General features: G+C 31.7%; 3 protein-coding genes across 4 annotated transcripts in view; all 3 read left to right on the top strand.

Moving 5' to 3' along the window:
• Positions 1 to 543: 543 nt before the first annotated feature.
• On the top strand, positions 544 to 3,093 carry LOC119834441 (juvenile hormone acid O-methyltransferase-like). Its single transcript, XM_038358802.1, has 4 exons — positions 544 to 1,004; positions 1,754 to 1,925; positions 2,263 to 2,371; positions 2,881 to 3,093. Exons 1-4 carry the CDS (start codon positions 649 to 651, stop codon positions 3,051 to 3,053), a joined length of 810 nt encoding a protein of 269 aa, XP_038214730.1. The 5' UTR covers positions 544 to 648; the 3' UTR covers positions 3,054 to 3,093.
• A 4,491-nt stretch (positions 3,094 to 7,584) lies between these two features.
• On the top strand, positions 7,585 to 15,926 carry LOC119834337. The gene is made up of 16 exons (XM_038358679.1): positions 7,585 to 7,605; positions 7,872 to 8,076; positions 8,422 to 8,595; positions 8,698 to 8,833; positions 9,063 to 9,221; positions 9,471 to 9,610; positions 9,793 to 9,941; positions 10,191 to 10,346; positions 10,841 to 10,971; positions 11,228 to 11,404; positions 12,073 to 12,223; positions 13,761 to 13,907; positions 13,986 to 14,092; positions 14,525 to 14,642; positions 14,886 to 15,071; positions 15,652 to 15,926. Exons 1-16 carry the CDS (start codon positions 7,585 to 7,587, stop codon positions 15,778 to 15,780), a joined length of 2,286 nt encoding a protein of 761 aa, XP_038214607.1. The 3' UTR covers positions 15,781 to 15,926.
• The window catches only part of LOC119834706 (esterase E4-like), a 4,055-nt gene continuing 2,029 nt past the window's right edge, over positions 15,879 to 17,904 (top strand). Inside the window, exons 1-2 of one of the 2 annotated variants that reach the window (XM_038359165.1) lie at positions 15,879 to 16,127; positions 16,218 to 17,503. In XM_038359165.1, the coding sequence (XP_038215093.1) occupies positions 15,948 to 16,127; positions 16,218 to 17,503 (1,466 nt within the window). In that variant the 5' untranslated portion in view covers positions 15,879 to 15,947. Of the gene's footprint in view, positions 16,128 to 16,204; positions 17,504 to 17,904 lie in introns of both variants that reach the window. The other variant, XM_038359166.1, reaches the window with a different exon arrangement.

Below are 17,904 nucleotides of genomic sequence, written 5' to 3' on the forward strand. Positions count from 1 at the left end.
TATACTCAATGAATCTATTTTCTACTAGCTGCACCCGGCATACGCTGTTCTGCCTTGCTCTTATCATTTAGGGGTATGAAAAATAGATGTTGGCCGATTCGCATAGATACCGGATAAGCACAAAAAAGTTCATCAAAATCGGTCAAGCCATTTCGGAGGAGTATGGCAAGGAAACTGTGACACGAGAATTGTATATATTAGATGGACTAATTTATTCCACCATTTAATTTTAGTGAGGAACTTATTACAAACAATTAACAAAATTAATTTAGCATATCACAATTATTGTGTCTTTAAAACCAGTTATAAAATGTCGTTCATGATAGTAGAATAAAATGTGCATAAGAACGAAATTAAAACAAGAATGCATAGTATTTCGTAAATTAAAGACATAAATACGCTTGCTTCGAAATTATAAAGTCTTTAATCTTTATTTTGATTTAATCAGCATGCCATTTTAATGCACACTAATAAAATAAATAATAAGTAAACGTTCTGCCGTTTAACATATAAATGCACAAGTGAGCGCTTCTGTTTAGAATATCCACCAGAACCACGACAGTCAGCGCACGCCTTCCTACCTAATCCAAGCACACGTCCACATTCATAAAAATCCTCTGTAGAAAAACTGTTTAAAAAAAAACAATAATGAACAACGTTGAATTATATCAGAAATACAATAGAGTACAAGCACACGAAGCCCTTCAATTCCTTGAAGAATATACAAAAAAGCTCCACTGGAAAGACGGAGCCACTGTAATGGATATAGGAAGTGGAGATGGCAAAGTCACAGCAACCATATTGAAGAATTACTTGCCTCCCGGCACCAGAGTGGTAGGCACCGACATAAGTGAGAGGATGGTTAATTTCGCCAACAAAACCTACGCTTCAGATGACATTGAATTTGAGGTACTCGATATTGAGGGTGAACTGCCCGCGCAAATGCGAGGAAAATTTCAACAAGTATTTTCGTTTTTTGCTCTGCAGTGGCCTGAAAAAATTGAGTAAGTACGAATTAAATCTCAATCATAAATATATTGCAATATTATTATTGTATATTGTATTTTTTTGTAACGCAATTTTCAACGAACATAAATATCATCTGCCAGATTCTACTATGTAGGTGTGATATATATTTCTTACTTTGTGAATGCTAACCAATCTTAATCTAACTATTTTAGTATAATACAATGAATATTTAGTATAATACAATAGGTACAGAAAAATAAAAAAGCCTTACCTCGATTAATCTGCAATGTGCAATGCCACGATGATGACGCAACTATGTAATGAAAAAAAAATAATTTAAATTAAGTTTTATTCCGTATCCTATAAAAATCCATATTTAGGCATAAACTTATCATATATTATTATCAATAGCATAGCTACAATCGATAAAAAGCTAACTTATAATTGAACTTAGACCGTTGCCAGATAGTAAATTATGTATTTTTGTGATCCATAAGCGCTTCCCAAAGAAATCTAGTTGACTTATCTGATATAATGAGAAATGAAGATACGTCACGCATGAAACCTGATGGGAATCGGTAACAGTTTACATACACCCTTCATGTTCTTAAAAGCAAAGGACACGAAACAGCAACTGCGTTGCGAGTATTTGTGGAGCCGTTGTGACCACTTAACATTCGGTGATCCATATACTTGATCTACCATACAGAGGGCACGTTGCCAAGCAGCGTGAATAACGTTTAATAATCATGTATACCACTGCTCATTGCATCTATAATTTCAGTGTCGTATATTCAAATATTTATAACATGCTAGCCGATGAAGGCGAGTGCGTGCTCATGTTTCTCGGGCGATTGTCATTCTATGACGCCTTAAGGAATTTCTCCAGAAACAGTCGATGGAGCCCTTGGATGCAGGATATGGAAAAATATTTGTCACCTTACCATGATTGCCAGGTAAATTTATGGCCAAATCTTTAATCTATAAAATAAAAAAATTAATCCAATTTTTGATTTCTTCTTTTTGTCTCAAAAAAACATGCAAAGGATCAACCTCTAAAGAATTATACTATAATCTATCTTTTAAGGGTTGCAAGAATTGAACAATCTGTATTTCTGGCACCCACGTTTAACCCTTTATCACTATCTTTACTTACTATCGTGCTATTTTTTTCCCATGATATGATACTTAGTTCACGTTTTGCAGATGTGCGTAATAATATCGCTGCTTTTTAATTATTAGCGATATTAATCGACTTTTAATATGCTAGATATCATTTGCTGTATATTTTAGGATCCGGAAAAAGAAATAAAGCGCTTAATGCACAAAATTGGCTTCACCGACGTTGACGTAAAACACAAATCGAAATCATTTCTTTTCGATAGCGCAGAAGAGAAAATGAGTAAGTTACCAAATTATGTTTCTTATTATTTGTATTCTTTTTATTGTGGTAGTCGAGCACGCTTCGGCACGAATTGGGCCAGCTCGCACCGGGGAAGTACCACACCCCCACAGAAAACCGGCGTGAAATAATGGCATGCCACTGTGTTTCGTACGGTGAGTGGGGGAGCCGGAGGCCCGTTTCCTTTTCCTCATTCCTTCTTTCCAGTCGTTAATCCATTCCTTTTCCCTTACCCAAAAAAGCGGGCAGCGCATTGGCAGAGGCCCTACCTTTGCGAATGTTCATGGGCGGTGGTGATCGCTTACCATCAGGCGAACCACAAGCTCAGTTGCCCGCTATGACATAAAAAAAAAAAAATTACATAATCACGCAGATCAGTAGACATTTAAATAATCTGTCCCGTAGCCCACGGGAAAAAAGTATTTATAATCCATTTATTAAAGTCATAATGTGTTATCATTTATTACATTTTATTGTATAACAATTCAAATACTTATTTTTCGTTTCAGAAACTTTATCCGCAGTAAACGCAATGAATATTCCTAATGAGCTATTTGATGAATACATGGAAGAAGTTATGCAGGAGATTTGTCGTATTGACAGATTAAACCGAAACATCGATTGCTCCTTGGCAATGAAAACTTTATATTTCAATGTTATTTATATTTATGCTAAAAAGTAGATATCATATAATTGTTTGTACATTTTTAAAATAAATAATGTAGTTTATAGTATGCTTTGTTTTTTTTTATTATAAATAATTAGACGCTTAATGTTTGATGTTTTGTTGAGAGAATATATTTCATGCATGCTTGAATCTCATGTTTGTTCCTCACAAATTGAGCCATAAATTATTTTTTTCATTCCCTTTTTCTAATTAGAACTTGTTGAAAAAAAGGTATTTAGTTACAGCTATTTACATAATTTAAAAAACCGATTTTAACGGTTAGAAATATACATACAGAATAAGATAAAACTTTAATAGACTGATTATATTTAATAACATTATAAATATATATCTATCTTAGTAATAACTTATCGAGATAAATTTGCATACCTACAAAAAAAAAGGGTACAAACAATTTGTTTGTAGAAATTATACATCGTTTTGAATTTAACTTCAAGTTCTTTTTGTGAAAAAATTGCTACAATAACGGATAAATACCTACTTTTTTCTCTATTTATCTGCTACTTAGCCATGTGTTTATTAAAACAATAATCTAATATGGTCTCAGATTTCATTCGTATATACCTTCGTTATTATGCTGAGGTGCACAACCAGTGATGAATAACTCATCTTTTGTCCGCGAATCTATATCGCAATGAATACCTACCAACAATACAACTATAAATATCTAAAGAACAAGTATAAACTATATATAAAATATATTTAATACGAAATAAGACCACCTTAAAAACTTGAAAATAATGTGAAATCGAAGTTGCTGCATACAACATGTTTTGTTTATTTTGATAACGTTATATTTTTTTCTTATTATACTTCAACATTATACACAAACTGAGCCCCGCGGTTTCTCCCGCTGAAGTCTATACCCCTTAGGAATATTGAAATAATAAGTTGTGTTATTTCAGTTATCCAACTATCTACGTACCAAATTTCATTGCAATCGGTTCAGTATTTTTTGCGTGAAAGAGTAACAAACATACACATACATCCATCCTCACAATCTTTCGCATTTATAATATTAGTAGGATAAAACACATACAAAGACGACATAATATATAGGTATTCAACAGATTGTTTGTGTATCTTCCTAGTCAAGTGTACAATGAAACTTAGATATATATGACTGGGACCACTTCGGAAACAAAAGTTACAGAATTATTAAAACATATAACCACCATTTTTATGTGTCTTTCATCGAGCCACGAACGATATTGATGGAAAAATTGGATATTGCAAGATTCTGAATGATTTTAATCGTTCACAGCAGCGTTATTGGGACGGATCATATCGGTACAGTCACATTGTTTACATCTTTTATCTCGTCTGGTTGGTATTAATTTATCTAAAAATAAATGATAAAACTCGTATTGTCATTAAAATTATTTATTTATATCCAGGTTACACCTACTTCTTACGCAGTTGTAGATGTAAGAGTAAACATAAGATATTTGAATTTTTTGACGTCACTATGGCTTTTAACGAATAGTTACCATAAAAAAACGATGAACCCATAAATTGTTTCGTTATTTCGGAAAAGTTGGCATTCTTATGATAAGCCGCCTGAAAATGAAATTAACCCATTACTTATTAATAAATCCAGTGCTATATTTATGCTTCAATGGTTCCAGAGTAAAAAATTCAATTTTTAAAAATTATTAATATTGTTTTTTACCTTCTCAACGACGCAATTCCGAGCATTAAGCTCGTTTTCAATTATATGCGCAATAAGGAAATGTTTGCACGGATCCATCAGTTTATATGACCACATCAGATTTCTCTTATTATCCTTCACGGAGTAGACCATTATCTTTATCTTGAAATAATAGATAGTGATTTAATAGAAAGGGACAATTATAACTAATGTAGACAAAATAGCAATCGATTAATTTGATTATTTAAAGGTGATCAACATCGCACATAAATACCCGCAATGTTATGGAAATATCTGTAATTATTTTTTTCTTGAATAATACTTATAAAAACATTAAATGTAAGGTTGCTTTTTACTTACTGAAAGTTAAAGGTGAACAAAATTACATTGATATTTTATTACGAAAATTTGGTCACAATATAATAATCGACAATAAAATATTTATATAATAATAAGTATTTATAGCAAATAATTTATGTATAAAATGAGAGTGTGTAAATATTTATTTATATAATATACTTACTTCTTCGATCGTGGTTTGAGTTGTAAAATTTAAGTCCATGACACCTATAAAATCATTGTTTTGTTTTAATATTACCAATCCTGTATTTGTTGCATTTCGCATTTTTGGTCCTCTACACATTTCGTATTTAGTCCACTCTGGCTCATATGGTCCCTAAAGTAAACAAAATATCTAAGATTATGTATACAGTGTTTAAAAGGTTTACCTACCTATACGTAAAAATTAATAGTTTTTAAACTTTATAAAATTTAGAAAGTGTTCAATTTAGTTCTTAACATTGTTATAATTTGAAATATGAAATAAGAAATTAAATAAATTCGAACTAATCGACGACTTCAATCGTGTTAATATTATAGTTCCTTATTTTCACCTATATGACTCAAATATAAAGGGAGACTCACAAAATTTTCCGACGGCATATTTTTAAGCGTAAGAATGTTAACGATTAAAATATTGAAAATAACAAACGCTAAAATCATTTTTCTAACAGTAACAAGATCAGCAAAGTGACCGTAAATAATAAAAATACAAAGATGAGACTCCAAATGTAATCTAGTTTTAATAGAGTGATGGAACAAAATGTAATATAATATAAAGGTATTTATGTCATCAAATATTTATAAAGCAATTAGTCTAGAATTAGACATCTGATTACAGTAAATGGTACTTTTATCACATAATATACTGTAGATTATCTACATCAATAATATAACTTATTATCGTCGTAAACACAGGCCCGTGAATTGTTTTTATTTATATTAAATTGATTTGAAAAAGGGTTTCAGTTTACAATTTAATTTGATTGATTTTAAATTCCGCCGGATTTCCAAGAAGCTCTAGGAAATAATTTTTTTTTTCTTGTCTCCGGAGCTCAACCAAGCAGTCCTCGGTTTTCCACTCATATTTTTTGAAACATATTATTCCTCATTTATAATTTAATTACATTTTTAATTTTAATTTAGGCAGATTACCTCCCAATAACATTTTGATGTCAATTATTATATTAGCTGTATATAGCTGTACATATCTATGTTATCTATTATAATTAAACCTGTCGGCATGTATATTTGTTTTTGTTGTTACTATAACAACAAAAACATTGACTAACAATATAAAATAAAAGAAAGAAGTGTATTTGTAATTGGAAAATTGTTTAGTTCTGCATAATCGTATCGCGTACAATGAAGCGAGGAAAAGTAAGAATATACTATATGATATAATTATGATATAGTACTTGATTCTTTGCGAAATACAAATGTTTTTATTTGCCAGACTAAGTCGGATGTTTCGCTGACAAAAGCGAAATCTGACATACCACCAATGGAACCAGAATATCTGCCTCCCCTGGATGTACTCAGTATTAGAATCTTATGTCTTCGCGTGCCAGACGAAAATGCCAAAAAATTTGCTATAAAAGTCACATTCTATGATCAGCTGTTGATTTCCTCTATCATTACATCGGTAGGACACAGGGATCAATGTCATGAAAAAACCATAGCTAAAGGCATAATGAATTATGATCCATCAGATTACGAAAAAATGTGTACTTTTGCTGATAACCCGTTGATAAGTACAAAACGTTTACTTTAATATTAACTAGATAGATAATTGGATAGGATTTTTGAAATTTTAGAAAACAACATTTTTGATTAGAATCTTTTACTTATCTTAGACAGTGAATATGTTTTATTTTTATATTTTTCCTTGTAATTACCTGTCAGAGTCAGTGAACACGACTTAAAGTATACATAAAAATCATATTTGTATTTTATTTTATTATGTTCATAGCCAATGGAATTAAGAAAGCAATTATAACTATTGTTTTTTTCTTTATGTTATCTAATTATAAACTTGTAAGAACGTGAAGACTACAAAATAAAGTGTTTTTTTAGTAAAAATTCAGCCAATAGAAAATATAGAACCTTATATTTTACCCGAAAATACAAGCACGGAAAGCGATCCAGAAATTCACCGCGATTCGAAAACCAATCCAAAATTGGATGTTTATTGCTGCAACATTGATATCATGTCAATATTTATTGGTAAGAACATTTTTATGGTTAGACAAGATCGAATTTCATTAGAATATTAAAATAAGGCTTCACGCAGGTACAAATAAACTAAGTTTACAACAAAGATTGCAACCAATGATCAAGCCTACTGCAATGCAAGTCAAAAGCTGGGACAATCTCCCATTGATTACATTAGAAGTGATAGCATACCGAAATCCGGCCAATGACCGTCATCAATTAATACTAAAAACAACTAATTTTATGAAATTTACTCTTATCGGAGCATTTAATATGCGCGTTCCTTATGACGACGAATTTGTTTATACTGCAGCTACAAGAATGCCATTATATAATGAACAGGTACTTATAAAATAAAAAAAAATATATATCACCTGTATTTATTTTAGTGTACTTTCGCATATATTCATTTATTGATTTTCAGATTTAATTTTTTAAAATAGTCTCTTTACTTCCATAGATACATATCTATGTATTCACCTATATTAGTTCCTAATTATTTAACCAGAATACATGTAATTTGATTCTATTCCCCTCTTTTCTTTTTACAACCCTCCATGCTTCTTTCGAGGTGAAACTTAGTGAATGAATTAAGTGGTACATTCCAGAACAGTGGCCTTTACACGTTTAATCAAGGATATCGGATGCCGACTAGGTTTAATACTTTAAACTTTACTGAGAATTGGGAGAGCCTTAGGCTGGGCGACGAAGGATTCACGGAAAATAATGAAAAGTTTTGTGCAAGGCTTGAAGACTTTCAAAATGAAAACAAAATCGATTTGAATTACTACGTTAGAAATCAACCGGATTACTGTGAGTCTTTAAATAAATTTTAACATCACAATGCATGTTAAATCAGTACATATTAAACTACTTCGTTCGTTTAGTAGTAGAGTTCAGTTGTATACGAGTACACTGCATAAATATTAAAAAAATACACCGTAAGCCCTTCAGACAAGCAACGCAAGCCGCATAAAACCATTTTGAAATTATAACGTTTTAGAATTATTATGGACTGTCATAAATTTTTCTAATGAGTTCTCTTGAAAATATAGGCAATTTATTCAAAATAATTATATTTGAATTTGAATCTACGCACGCGTGAACGAAGTCGCCAGCACAGTTAGTGTAATATAAAACGGCACACTAATATTTAAGATGCAACGATATGGGCATCCTTTCACAAGACACTTTTGCTGGGAGAAACAGAGAAGTGGCTCTCCGAGCATCTTCGTAGATACAAATGGCCATTGGAAGTACACTTATATGGAGAAAATTGTGGCTACAGTTTTATGGCATTCATTGATTTATTTAAATTACTTTATCCTGGTGGTTAGTCAAATAATTTACGAAATACATATTCTTCTTTTATTTTTTATTCGGTTCTTATATTATTCTTATGTTCACGAAATTAATTATAATTGTTTTATGAAGAGAATACAGCGCGCGTAGTTGTACCACTTGAATGGGTCAACGCTGAAATTATGTTAGAAAAGTGTGGTGGTGAGTCTCTCTTACCACCCAATGATAAAACACCGTCAGCGTTTATTACCGTACAAAAAACAAGCAAGTAAGTACTGATAAGCGTCGACATACGAGTATGTATAATGTACGTAATATGACTGACTAATGATTTTTACAACTTTTTTAGATTTATATTGCTATTTCTCTTGCTTGGCTAACAACTGCCTTGAAAATAAAGCTCAATCGAGATACATTACTTTTCCTATCCTATTTTAAATTTATTTCAGTACCGATTCAGTCGATTGATTGTATCAGGAAAATTTATTTGATTTCAGGGCAACAACGGAATCACTTCCAACGAGTACTAATACAGATACGTCTAAAATACTAGTACCACATCCAACAGGCAGTGATGATAATCCTGCTTTCGTTCTTATAGAAATAAAATTAGCCAGGCCTTTTAAAAAGCCAGCCATACCTCCGTATATTTCCCAGTAAGGCATACCAATATTTATTACATTACTATAAAGTTATAATATATGCGTAGAAATAGTTTTAACTATGCAGGGTGTTATTAAATTATATTTCCAGAGATTTCGTACGATCTTCAATATTGGTAGAAGTTGGAGAGGAAAATGTACAGTAACTTTTTTTCTATTTGAAAACAAAACAAAAGCTATATCTTTTTAAATTATAGTCGTAATAATATATTTTGTTTTAATCAATGAACCGAATTTGAACAGACCGGAACTTAATAAAATGCTGAATGACATGGAAGCAACACCAATTAAAAGGGAATGCACAGCGCGTGGACAGACGGACAGAGATTGGTTGTCAACGATCAAATCAGCAAATACCGCATTAAGAAGAATGCCTTACTATGGTAATAGTTTCTCATATTTATTTTATACATAAAAAAAATTATAGCAACTCTGCAGCTATGTTGTTTTGCCTATAATATTTAATAATAATAGTAAGTAAGAAAATAACAGAATCCTTCTAGCAGTAATATACTTAGTTCAACATAGAAAACGTTTTTATAATAATTCATGACTATGTTAAAAGGTACGACAGATATTTGCACAATAAATCGACAATTGAGTGGAACTCGAACTCGATTAGAAGTCTGGACATCCTTTTGGCAGGATGCGGCAATATACGTAAACAATAATTTTGTGATAAACAACTTCCTTGAAAGTGACGAAAAATTTAAGGTTATTTGTCCTTTAATTATTGATGAATTAATTATTGATGCCTACCAAAATTAATTGAAAATTGGAAAAAGGTAGATTGTGACCCGAACGAGATCATAGGATTGTTTTTAACCCGAAAATATCAAGAAAACGGAAACTATGCGGGGGAAACCCTAGAACTCTCTTAGTTTTCTTTTGACAAAACAAGCGAAGCCACTAATGGTAAGCTAGTATTACATAAATGCATAAATAACAAATAATATCTTTTAGGAAATGACGATGATGGCACACGCATGTTTAATGCGAATCACTAATGATTTCCTCGTTAATAATGATTACCACCAAGAATTAGAGTCCACTCTGCGTGCTGCAAGACACGCTCGACAACTGAAAGATACGTCGCATGCCACTAAACTCTATTTGCAGGTTATTTTTCAAGTTTTTATAAATATTTTCCTTGGAAAGTGTTAAAAAAATATCTTTAAATATTCTAAAATAAGTATTAGGTATATAAATACGAAGATTTTGTCACAAACGATTCTTATTCAATGCTGAAACCCACAATCTTTTAAACAAATAATGAAATAATGCAACTAATAGGTTACAAAAATATGTATATACAAAACATTGGATGGCCTCATGTTATTCGTGTAATGAAAGAGCCATAGAATTCCTTTATTTGATTTGAAATGGCAAATACTCAGACTGCAATATTTTATTATAAACAATCACTTCTATTAGGCGCAATTTTTATTGTCTTTTATTCGTAGAAATAAAATTATACGTATTATTTAAAACCATTTAGAATTATCCGTTATCTGATATTATATAAATTTCTACTCTCCAAGTTAGATATGAAAGGTTTATGATGATTGGGTTATTACATTTAATACATTAATAAAAACAAATGTAATTTTCAGACCGTTGTAAAAAATCCCCGTGATGCAGACCTTTGGCGTGAGCTCTCTACATGCCTTCAGGACATTGATTTTAATAGAGCCAATGTCTGCATTAACAAATCTATTCTAATAAATCCTAGACATGCTTTAAGGTACATCTTTTAATTTTGTACATAGGAGAGGAGTTTTCACAACATGCGATCTTGTTTTGTTTTATCGTGTCATTTCGATTCTTATTAATTTAATTTGAATTTTATCCTTAAAGTAAGGCGTAGAACAAAAAAAAAATTACTTAGTTATATCCTATAACCATATAACACATTCTACTACAGAATTTATTCAAACATTTTGTCAACATTTTCCTCAATTCTCTTAGAATTCAATTAAAAGGTTTCTTAATTACTACAGTTTACTGTCGAAAGCCTGTATGGTGTTTGAACGCGACGCGGACGCTGCAGAACCTTTCTTTGTGTCTATTCTCGGTCTGTATCCGTTCTGGACGGTGCTTTGGGTCGCTGCTAGCGCATACTACTGGCATAGAGAACTGTTCCATATGGCTGCGGAAATTATGAATTACGCCAGAAAGTAAGATGCCTTTTTATTTTTTAATATGGTACATACTACATATATGGCCAACGTCACTAAGTGAAGTTGCAACTTTTGCTTTCTAGAGGTATTATAGAGAGATGCAATAATTTCTTATAATTATTATTTGTTATTAATCTTATACCTTTAAACGAGCAATTCTTGTATATATATATATATATATATATATATATATATATATATATATATATATATAAGTGGAATCTCGGAATCGGCTCCAACGATTTTCATGAAATTTAGTATATAGGGGGTTTCGGGGGCGATAAATCGATCTAGCTAGGCTTTTTTTGTTCTAGCTAGTGTTAGTGTTAGTAGCTAGTGTTTTTTTTTCCTGACATCTATTGGTGAATAATAATACTATTTTGCTTCGTAGATAGCTGGACAACTGAAATAACACATAGGCACTTTTTATACCGATATTCCTACGGGATACGGACTTACGCGGTTTCAACCGCGGGTCACAGCTAGTAGATTATAATATATTAATAACAAATAATAATTATAAGAAATTATTGCAGTGTTTCTAGTATCGAATTGCGTTCCATAGTAGTCGTTAGAAGGCAATATATTTAATCTTATATTTTAAGCAATACGTTGGTTATTGTTTAAATTATATAAATATGTTTAAAATCAGCTAAATCATTTAGGACAGAAGCTGAAGGTCTAGCAGAAGAGTTACGTTATCCTCGTGCATGGGAGCGAGAGCTTGGCGACTGGTGGGATCAAACACCCTTACTGCCGGGAACGAGTCGGTATTATGACGCCGCTGATTTGCTCTTACGCATTCGAGGTATAGAGGTAAGCAATGCAACTAATTTGATTGTAATTCTTACAATAACTTTTCCTCTTGATAGATTCAACTATTTCATCAAATGTTCACCCTTTTCCTTTCCAACTTTCATTTATAAATAGCTTCAAATAACGATAAAATAACAAATAAGAAACACTTAAAGCTTAGTAAGATTTATCTATGACATTTAATTGATTGCGGTTAATATTGTGATGTAGCCGTTTGAATGAAATTGTTTTCATCATTTTCCTCAAAATACGCGTTTATCTAGCTTGCTACTCTTCTTGCGTTTATATTCCTTTTGATTGATTTTCCTAATGATTCTAGTAGTTGAGAACTACAGTTAAACTTATGTTGATGTTGTAACTTCGAATTTAACTTTGATCTCTAGATAGGTGTAGTTTATTACTCACGCAGTTACATAGATGCTGCAAATCAATATACAAATATTTTTGATCTTAAATATTTTATTATTTTAGATTTTATATTCATAGATTTTATGCTCTTGTCAAACGGCGGGATGATTCATATAAAGGTATTAATATATAATATTGTTATTACAACGATTTGTTAGTGGTAAATGTTTAGCTAAGTTATTGCTAAACCAATAAACCAAGGCATGTAAATTAAAGTTTGACCTTCGATTCTATTTCTAATAAAATGTATTAATATAATGTATTTGTAATAAAATGTGTGTATATTTATAGTATAATATATTTTGCTACTATGATATTATCAAATAAGCATGCTTGTATAGCTATTAACCCATAAAGTCAATCTAGCGAAAATTGTACCTTCCGTAAAAATAAATGTCAATTTATAATGTCGTAGAATCAAATGCAAGAAAATGCTATTTTATGAATAAATTAATAATAATCGAACATAAACGAGAATTTCCTGCTTATGACGATGACCCTTGAGTGATTGGAGGTTATGGTCATGTTAGTAATTGATCTATGATAATATTTTTGCATTGCCATATTCATATTTTTTATAAAATTTTGAACGTGAACAACCATTTTTATTCTGCTTAGTTATGTGTTATATATTATGTTGTGTAATCACACTAATATTATAAATATGAAATAAAGACATGGTATGAGCTGAATTGGGTGATAGGATACTTTTTATTCCGATTAAATGCTCCCGTGCGATAAAGCAGGAATTTTGATACCCGGGCGGAGTCGGGACGAGCGCCTAGTATACTATAACCGTAAATTCTCTTATATAAGAATATACGAGCTTATATTGTTATTATATAGTTGTGTGTTGTGTCGTTAATAAACTTTACACTTTAGTGACTCTATACTCTCACTTATAATCAACTACTAATACCTACTATTAACGCGAAAGTGTGAGATTCTACGGATGTATCAATGTGAGTTTGTAACTCTTTCATACAAAAACTACTGAATGGATTTTAATGATACATGTCAGTTAAGCTACTTATGTACCAGAATAACACATAAGCTGCAGAAACACTTGCTTTTGCCCGCGGTTTCGTCAGTGGTGAGACGACGTGGCACAGCTAAAACTAATATTCAGTTAGCAGAAGTATGCCTTGCGAGAGCACTCACAGAAGTTGGAGAATCGCCAGTATACTACCACTTGCTAGCGCTCTGTTGCCGAATGCGTAAAGACATAGATAACTCATTATGTCACATAAAATCTGCCTTGGATAAATTTGGTGAGGTAAGTCTTTAATATGATTTTCTATCAATTTAATTGTTCCGATCAAATGACTAATTAACTAAGTTATAAAAATTGTAGATCAGTTACTTGCGGAGTCTTCAAGGCGAGTGCTATCATAAAAAGAAAGATTTTAACCAATCGATGTCAAGCTTTGATAAAGCTGGTGGTTGCCTTAGCGCTTATAGGTATGTCACAACGACAAAACGACAAACAACGTCATTCTGCATTTATTACACACGATTCTTTATATATATTAATAAATCCCTTATGCATATAATGTATGTTAAACAAACATGTATAACATTTATATTGACTCTATCGGTTAGTAAGAAATCTGCATGTGTTGCAACGTAATGCATATTTAGGTATTCCTATATTACAAGAAGCCATGTTTATGGAGGTCAAAAGTCTGCAAATATTATTACGTTAGAATAAATTATCTTTTAAAGGCTGCAGCCTTAACCTAAACAAGAAATAAAATAATTGTACTTGTGCATTATATCAATTCCGTTCAATGAACACATGAACATAATGAAAAAAAAATTACTGTTTCATAGACATTACACAATCTTATTAAATTACAGTTCTGTCTTATTTAAATTTCAATATTTTGATAGTATCCTTCTATCACTTCCTCGACGTGAGCCTCAGCGCGTGAGAGCAATCCTGACAGATTTAATTCGGAGACAGCCTAGTGCTTACGCATGGATGGCACTTGCAGACGATTGGATGGTAGTAAGTAACAGAATAAACCTTAAAATGATACGCGATATGATTTCTTTTTTTTTTCAAAAGCTGATGCAATAGTGAAGGTGTATCTTTGGTAAAGACAAACCCTATCGATGAATTCAAATTTACCTTGGGTTTCCAGGATTTACTTAGAATTAGAGTCTAAAGAAAAAATATTTTGTATTCACAAATCATGAGTGACCCTAAAAGTCTAACTGCGGTTATGTCAAGTTCTAGCACTTACAGAAGAGTAGTGTGGGTGAAGGTGGCGATGCAGGTGCAACTGAAGAGCAAAGTACCGCGCTCGCATGCGCCAAAGCATGCGCAGTTCAAGCGCTGAAGCTGGACAGACAATCGGGTCGGGCTTGGCATATGCTGTCGAAAACTGTGAAGCCAAGCGCGCGCAGACTGCATTGTGAGAATATGGCTTCATTGGTTAGTTGACATTTCATGTATTATTGAAGGATTTCACTTGATAATATTGAATTATGTAAAATTATGTGCGCTCAAAAGAAGGTGTAAGTACCTAAACGTGTAAAATTTTACTAATTTGAATATGATATTGCCATTAACCCTCCTCATTTAAAAAAAATATTTATATACTCCGTGTCCTTTATATACATTATATAAATTTTATCTAACTAAGACACAACCGATACTTCAAATTCAAAAGGTTTTTTTAAGCCAGATAGATACAAGGATAACAATCTCGCGAATTCCGGACTTAATTAAGGAAAGAGATTAACGGAAATGATAATAATTAATAGATACAATATTTTTATCTAACGTCATGAATCAAAAGTGCATTTATTTATTTTTTTACCCACTATGAACATTCTCCTACGTTAATCGTAAACAGAGGCCTCACCATAAGCCATCGGTAAAAGGACACGTATGACGTACAAAATCATGTTACGAATTGCGATTGGACTATTAGGAAATTTTTGTTCTTTCATAATAAGACGCATAGGTATTACCTACCAGATAGGTTAGTAATAAAATTGTATGATTTTAGTGTGGCTACGGAAGTCAACCTAGTGAAAAAATAAATTATGATACAGAATCAAAACAATCATTATGCTATCGTATAGGAAAGGCTTTACGAGAATGCAGATGCGAAATGTGTGAACCGTTAACAATGTAACTGTAAATATTGATTGATTTATTTCAAAATAAAGTTTAGTGGTATACATATGGTGTCTTAATTTATTAAATGGCTTCCATAATTTATAAAAAATATGTATTTAAAAGATTAAGTTACAGCGATTATAAGCTAAGATACTAATTCTATTTACATTCAATGTCGACACCATGGATGCTGCACGTGTTTTAGTAGTGATTTATTTATTATGCACGACTGTTACGTTTGTATTGTGCACGTTGTTTACTAGTGAAGTGAAATTGCCACAAGGAATATTGAAAGGTTTAAAATTAGGAGGCTACAATGCTTATTTGGGAATTCCATACGCTTCCGTCCCAATGCGATTTCATGTAAGTTAATATACCTTATTCTCATACCCAAATTTGTTTTGAATATAATCGAAATTTGCATGATTAACTATTTATAGGCGTTTTTTTAAGGAGCCGGGACCTGCACCGTCTTGGACAGACACTTTTTATGCTACGGATGGATCAATAAAATGCTCTCAAACACTCGCAGTGCTGAAAATAATAGTTGGTCGTGAAGATTGCTTAGTAGCTAATATTTATACTCCAAATGAAAGCAACAATTTATTACCGGTTATGGTTTTCATTCATGGTGGAGGATTTTATTACGGAAGTAATACAAATCTATTGTACGACGGGAAATATCTCGTGCAAAAAGGTGTAATAGTGGTGACGATAAATTATAGGCTTGGAGCGTTTGGATTCTTGTGCTTGAATGACACAGAAGTCACAGGAAACATGGGCTTGAAAGATCAAGTTGCCGCCTTAAGGTGGATAAATCAGAATATAGAGAGTTTTGGAGGAGATCCTAATTCGGTTACGTTAATTGGGGAAAGCGCTGGAGCGACCTCCGTTCATTATTTAACTTTGTCAGAATTAAGCAGGGGTTTATTTAAAAGAATTATTTTGGAAAGTGGCTCCATACTTATACCCATTGCATTTGAAGAGAATCCTGTCAATAAAGCAATGCTGTTAACATCCAGACTTGGCCACAATTTAACGGATCAAAACGATATTTTAAAAATTCTACAAAACGCGCATGAGAAAGATATTGTGAAGGCTTCGGATGCTGCAAGAAAAAATAATAATGGTGAACCCTTTATCTTTCAACCGTGTTCCGAAAATACAAAGAAAAGTAAGAATCCATTTATAACAATGAGCCCCAGAAATCTATTAAACTCTTTTAAACTTGATCCAAACATAGATGTCATAATAGGTTTTAACGATAAGGAAGGAATCATGTTCGCGGGAGAGTTTAATTACATGGACTTAGATAATCTTGAAAATAATTTATCTAGAATTTTACCCCAGAATCTAAAATTTCAAAATGATTATGAAATCAAGGAGCTTCTCAAGGATGTCAGAAAAATATATTTTCAAGATAAACCGATAACAAGTGCTAGTTATGATGGACTTATAAATTATTTTTCGGACTCTTTGATAGTATATCCTTCTATAGAAACAATCGACTTTTTCCTAAAGGTCAACGCTACTGTATATAATTATATTTTTAAATACGACTCTATACGAAATTTAAATAAATTTATATCCGGTCTACCGTTAACGCCGGGCGCAAACCACGCAGATGAATTATTTTATATCTTTGACCCAATATTCTACAAATTCCTACCAAATTTACCAAAGGATGAGAAGATGATAGATGTGATGACTAGTTCCTGGACTAACTTTGCAAAAACGGGGTGAGTTATCTTTTTTTTATATATAACGAATGAATTTTGAATTTGAGAATTGACTAAGTACTCACTCACCAATTTTACAGTAATAAAACATTTTTTTAATAAATGTGTAATTCTGTACTTTATATATATATATATATATATATATATATATATATATAAACACCACAACGCGTTGTGGTTGCAACGTTGATGTAACACATAAGATGAACGAACGAAATCATCAGTACAGCGGGTCTTTAGTCGGATCGGATTATTAGTAGCGCGAGATAATAATCCAATTAATAAGTATATCCATGGTATTATTTTTTACAAGCTTCAAATAAAAAAAAAACTATTTTTTTATTATTTATTATACCATGGAAATACTAATAATATAATAATATTAATATGACGATTTTCGT

This window comes from Zerene cesonia, chromosome 19 (genome assembly GCF_012273895.1).
Source record: "Zerene cesonia ecotype Mississippi chromosome 19, Zerene_cesonia_1.1, whole genome shotgun sequence".
In the NCBI taxonomy this organism is placed as follows: domain Eukaryota; kingdom Metazoa; phylum Arthropoda; class Insecta; order Lepidoptera; family Pieridae; genus Zerene; species Zerene cesonia.

Bases quoted from the DNA above. Each gene is read 5' to 3' on its own strand.
- LOC119834441 (XM_038358802.1), top strand. From the start codon at position 649: ATGAACAACGTTGAATTATATCAGAAATACAATAGAGTACAAGCACAC. The intron at 1,005-1,753 runs GTAAGTACGAAT...CTATAATTTCAG, and splicing joins CAGTGGCCTGAAAAAATTGA to TGTCGTATATTCAAATATTT. The intron at 2,372-2,880 runs GTAAGTTACCAA...TTTTCGTTTCAG, and splicing joins TAGCGCAGAAGAGAAAATGA to AAACTTTATCCGCAGTAAAC.
- LOC119834337 (XM_038358679.1), top strand. From the start codon at position 7,585: ATGCCATTATATAATGAACAG. The intron at 8,596-8,697 runs GTTAGTCAAATA...TGTTTTATGAAG, and splicing joins TAAATTACTTTATCCTGGTG to AGAATACAGCGCGCGTAGTT. The intron at 10,972-11,227 runs GTACATCTTTTA...TAATTACTACAG, and splicing joins AATCCTAGACATGCTTTAAG to TTTACTGTCGAAAGCCTGTA.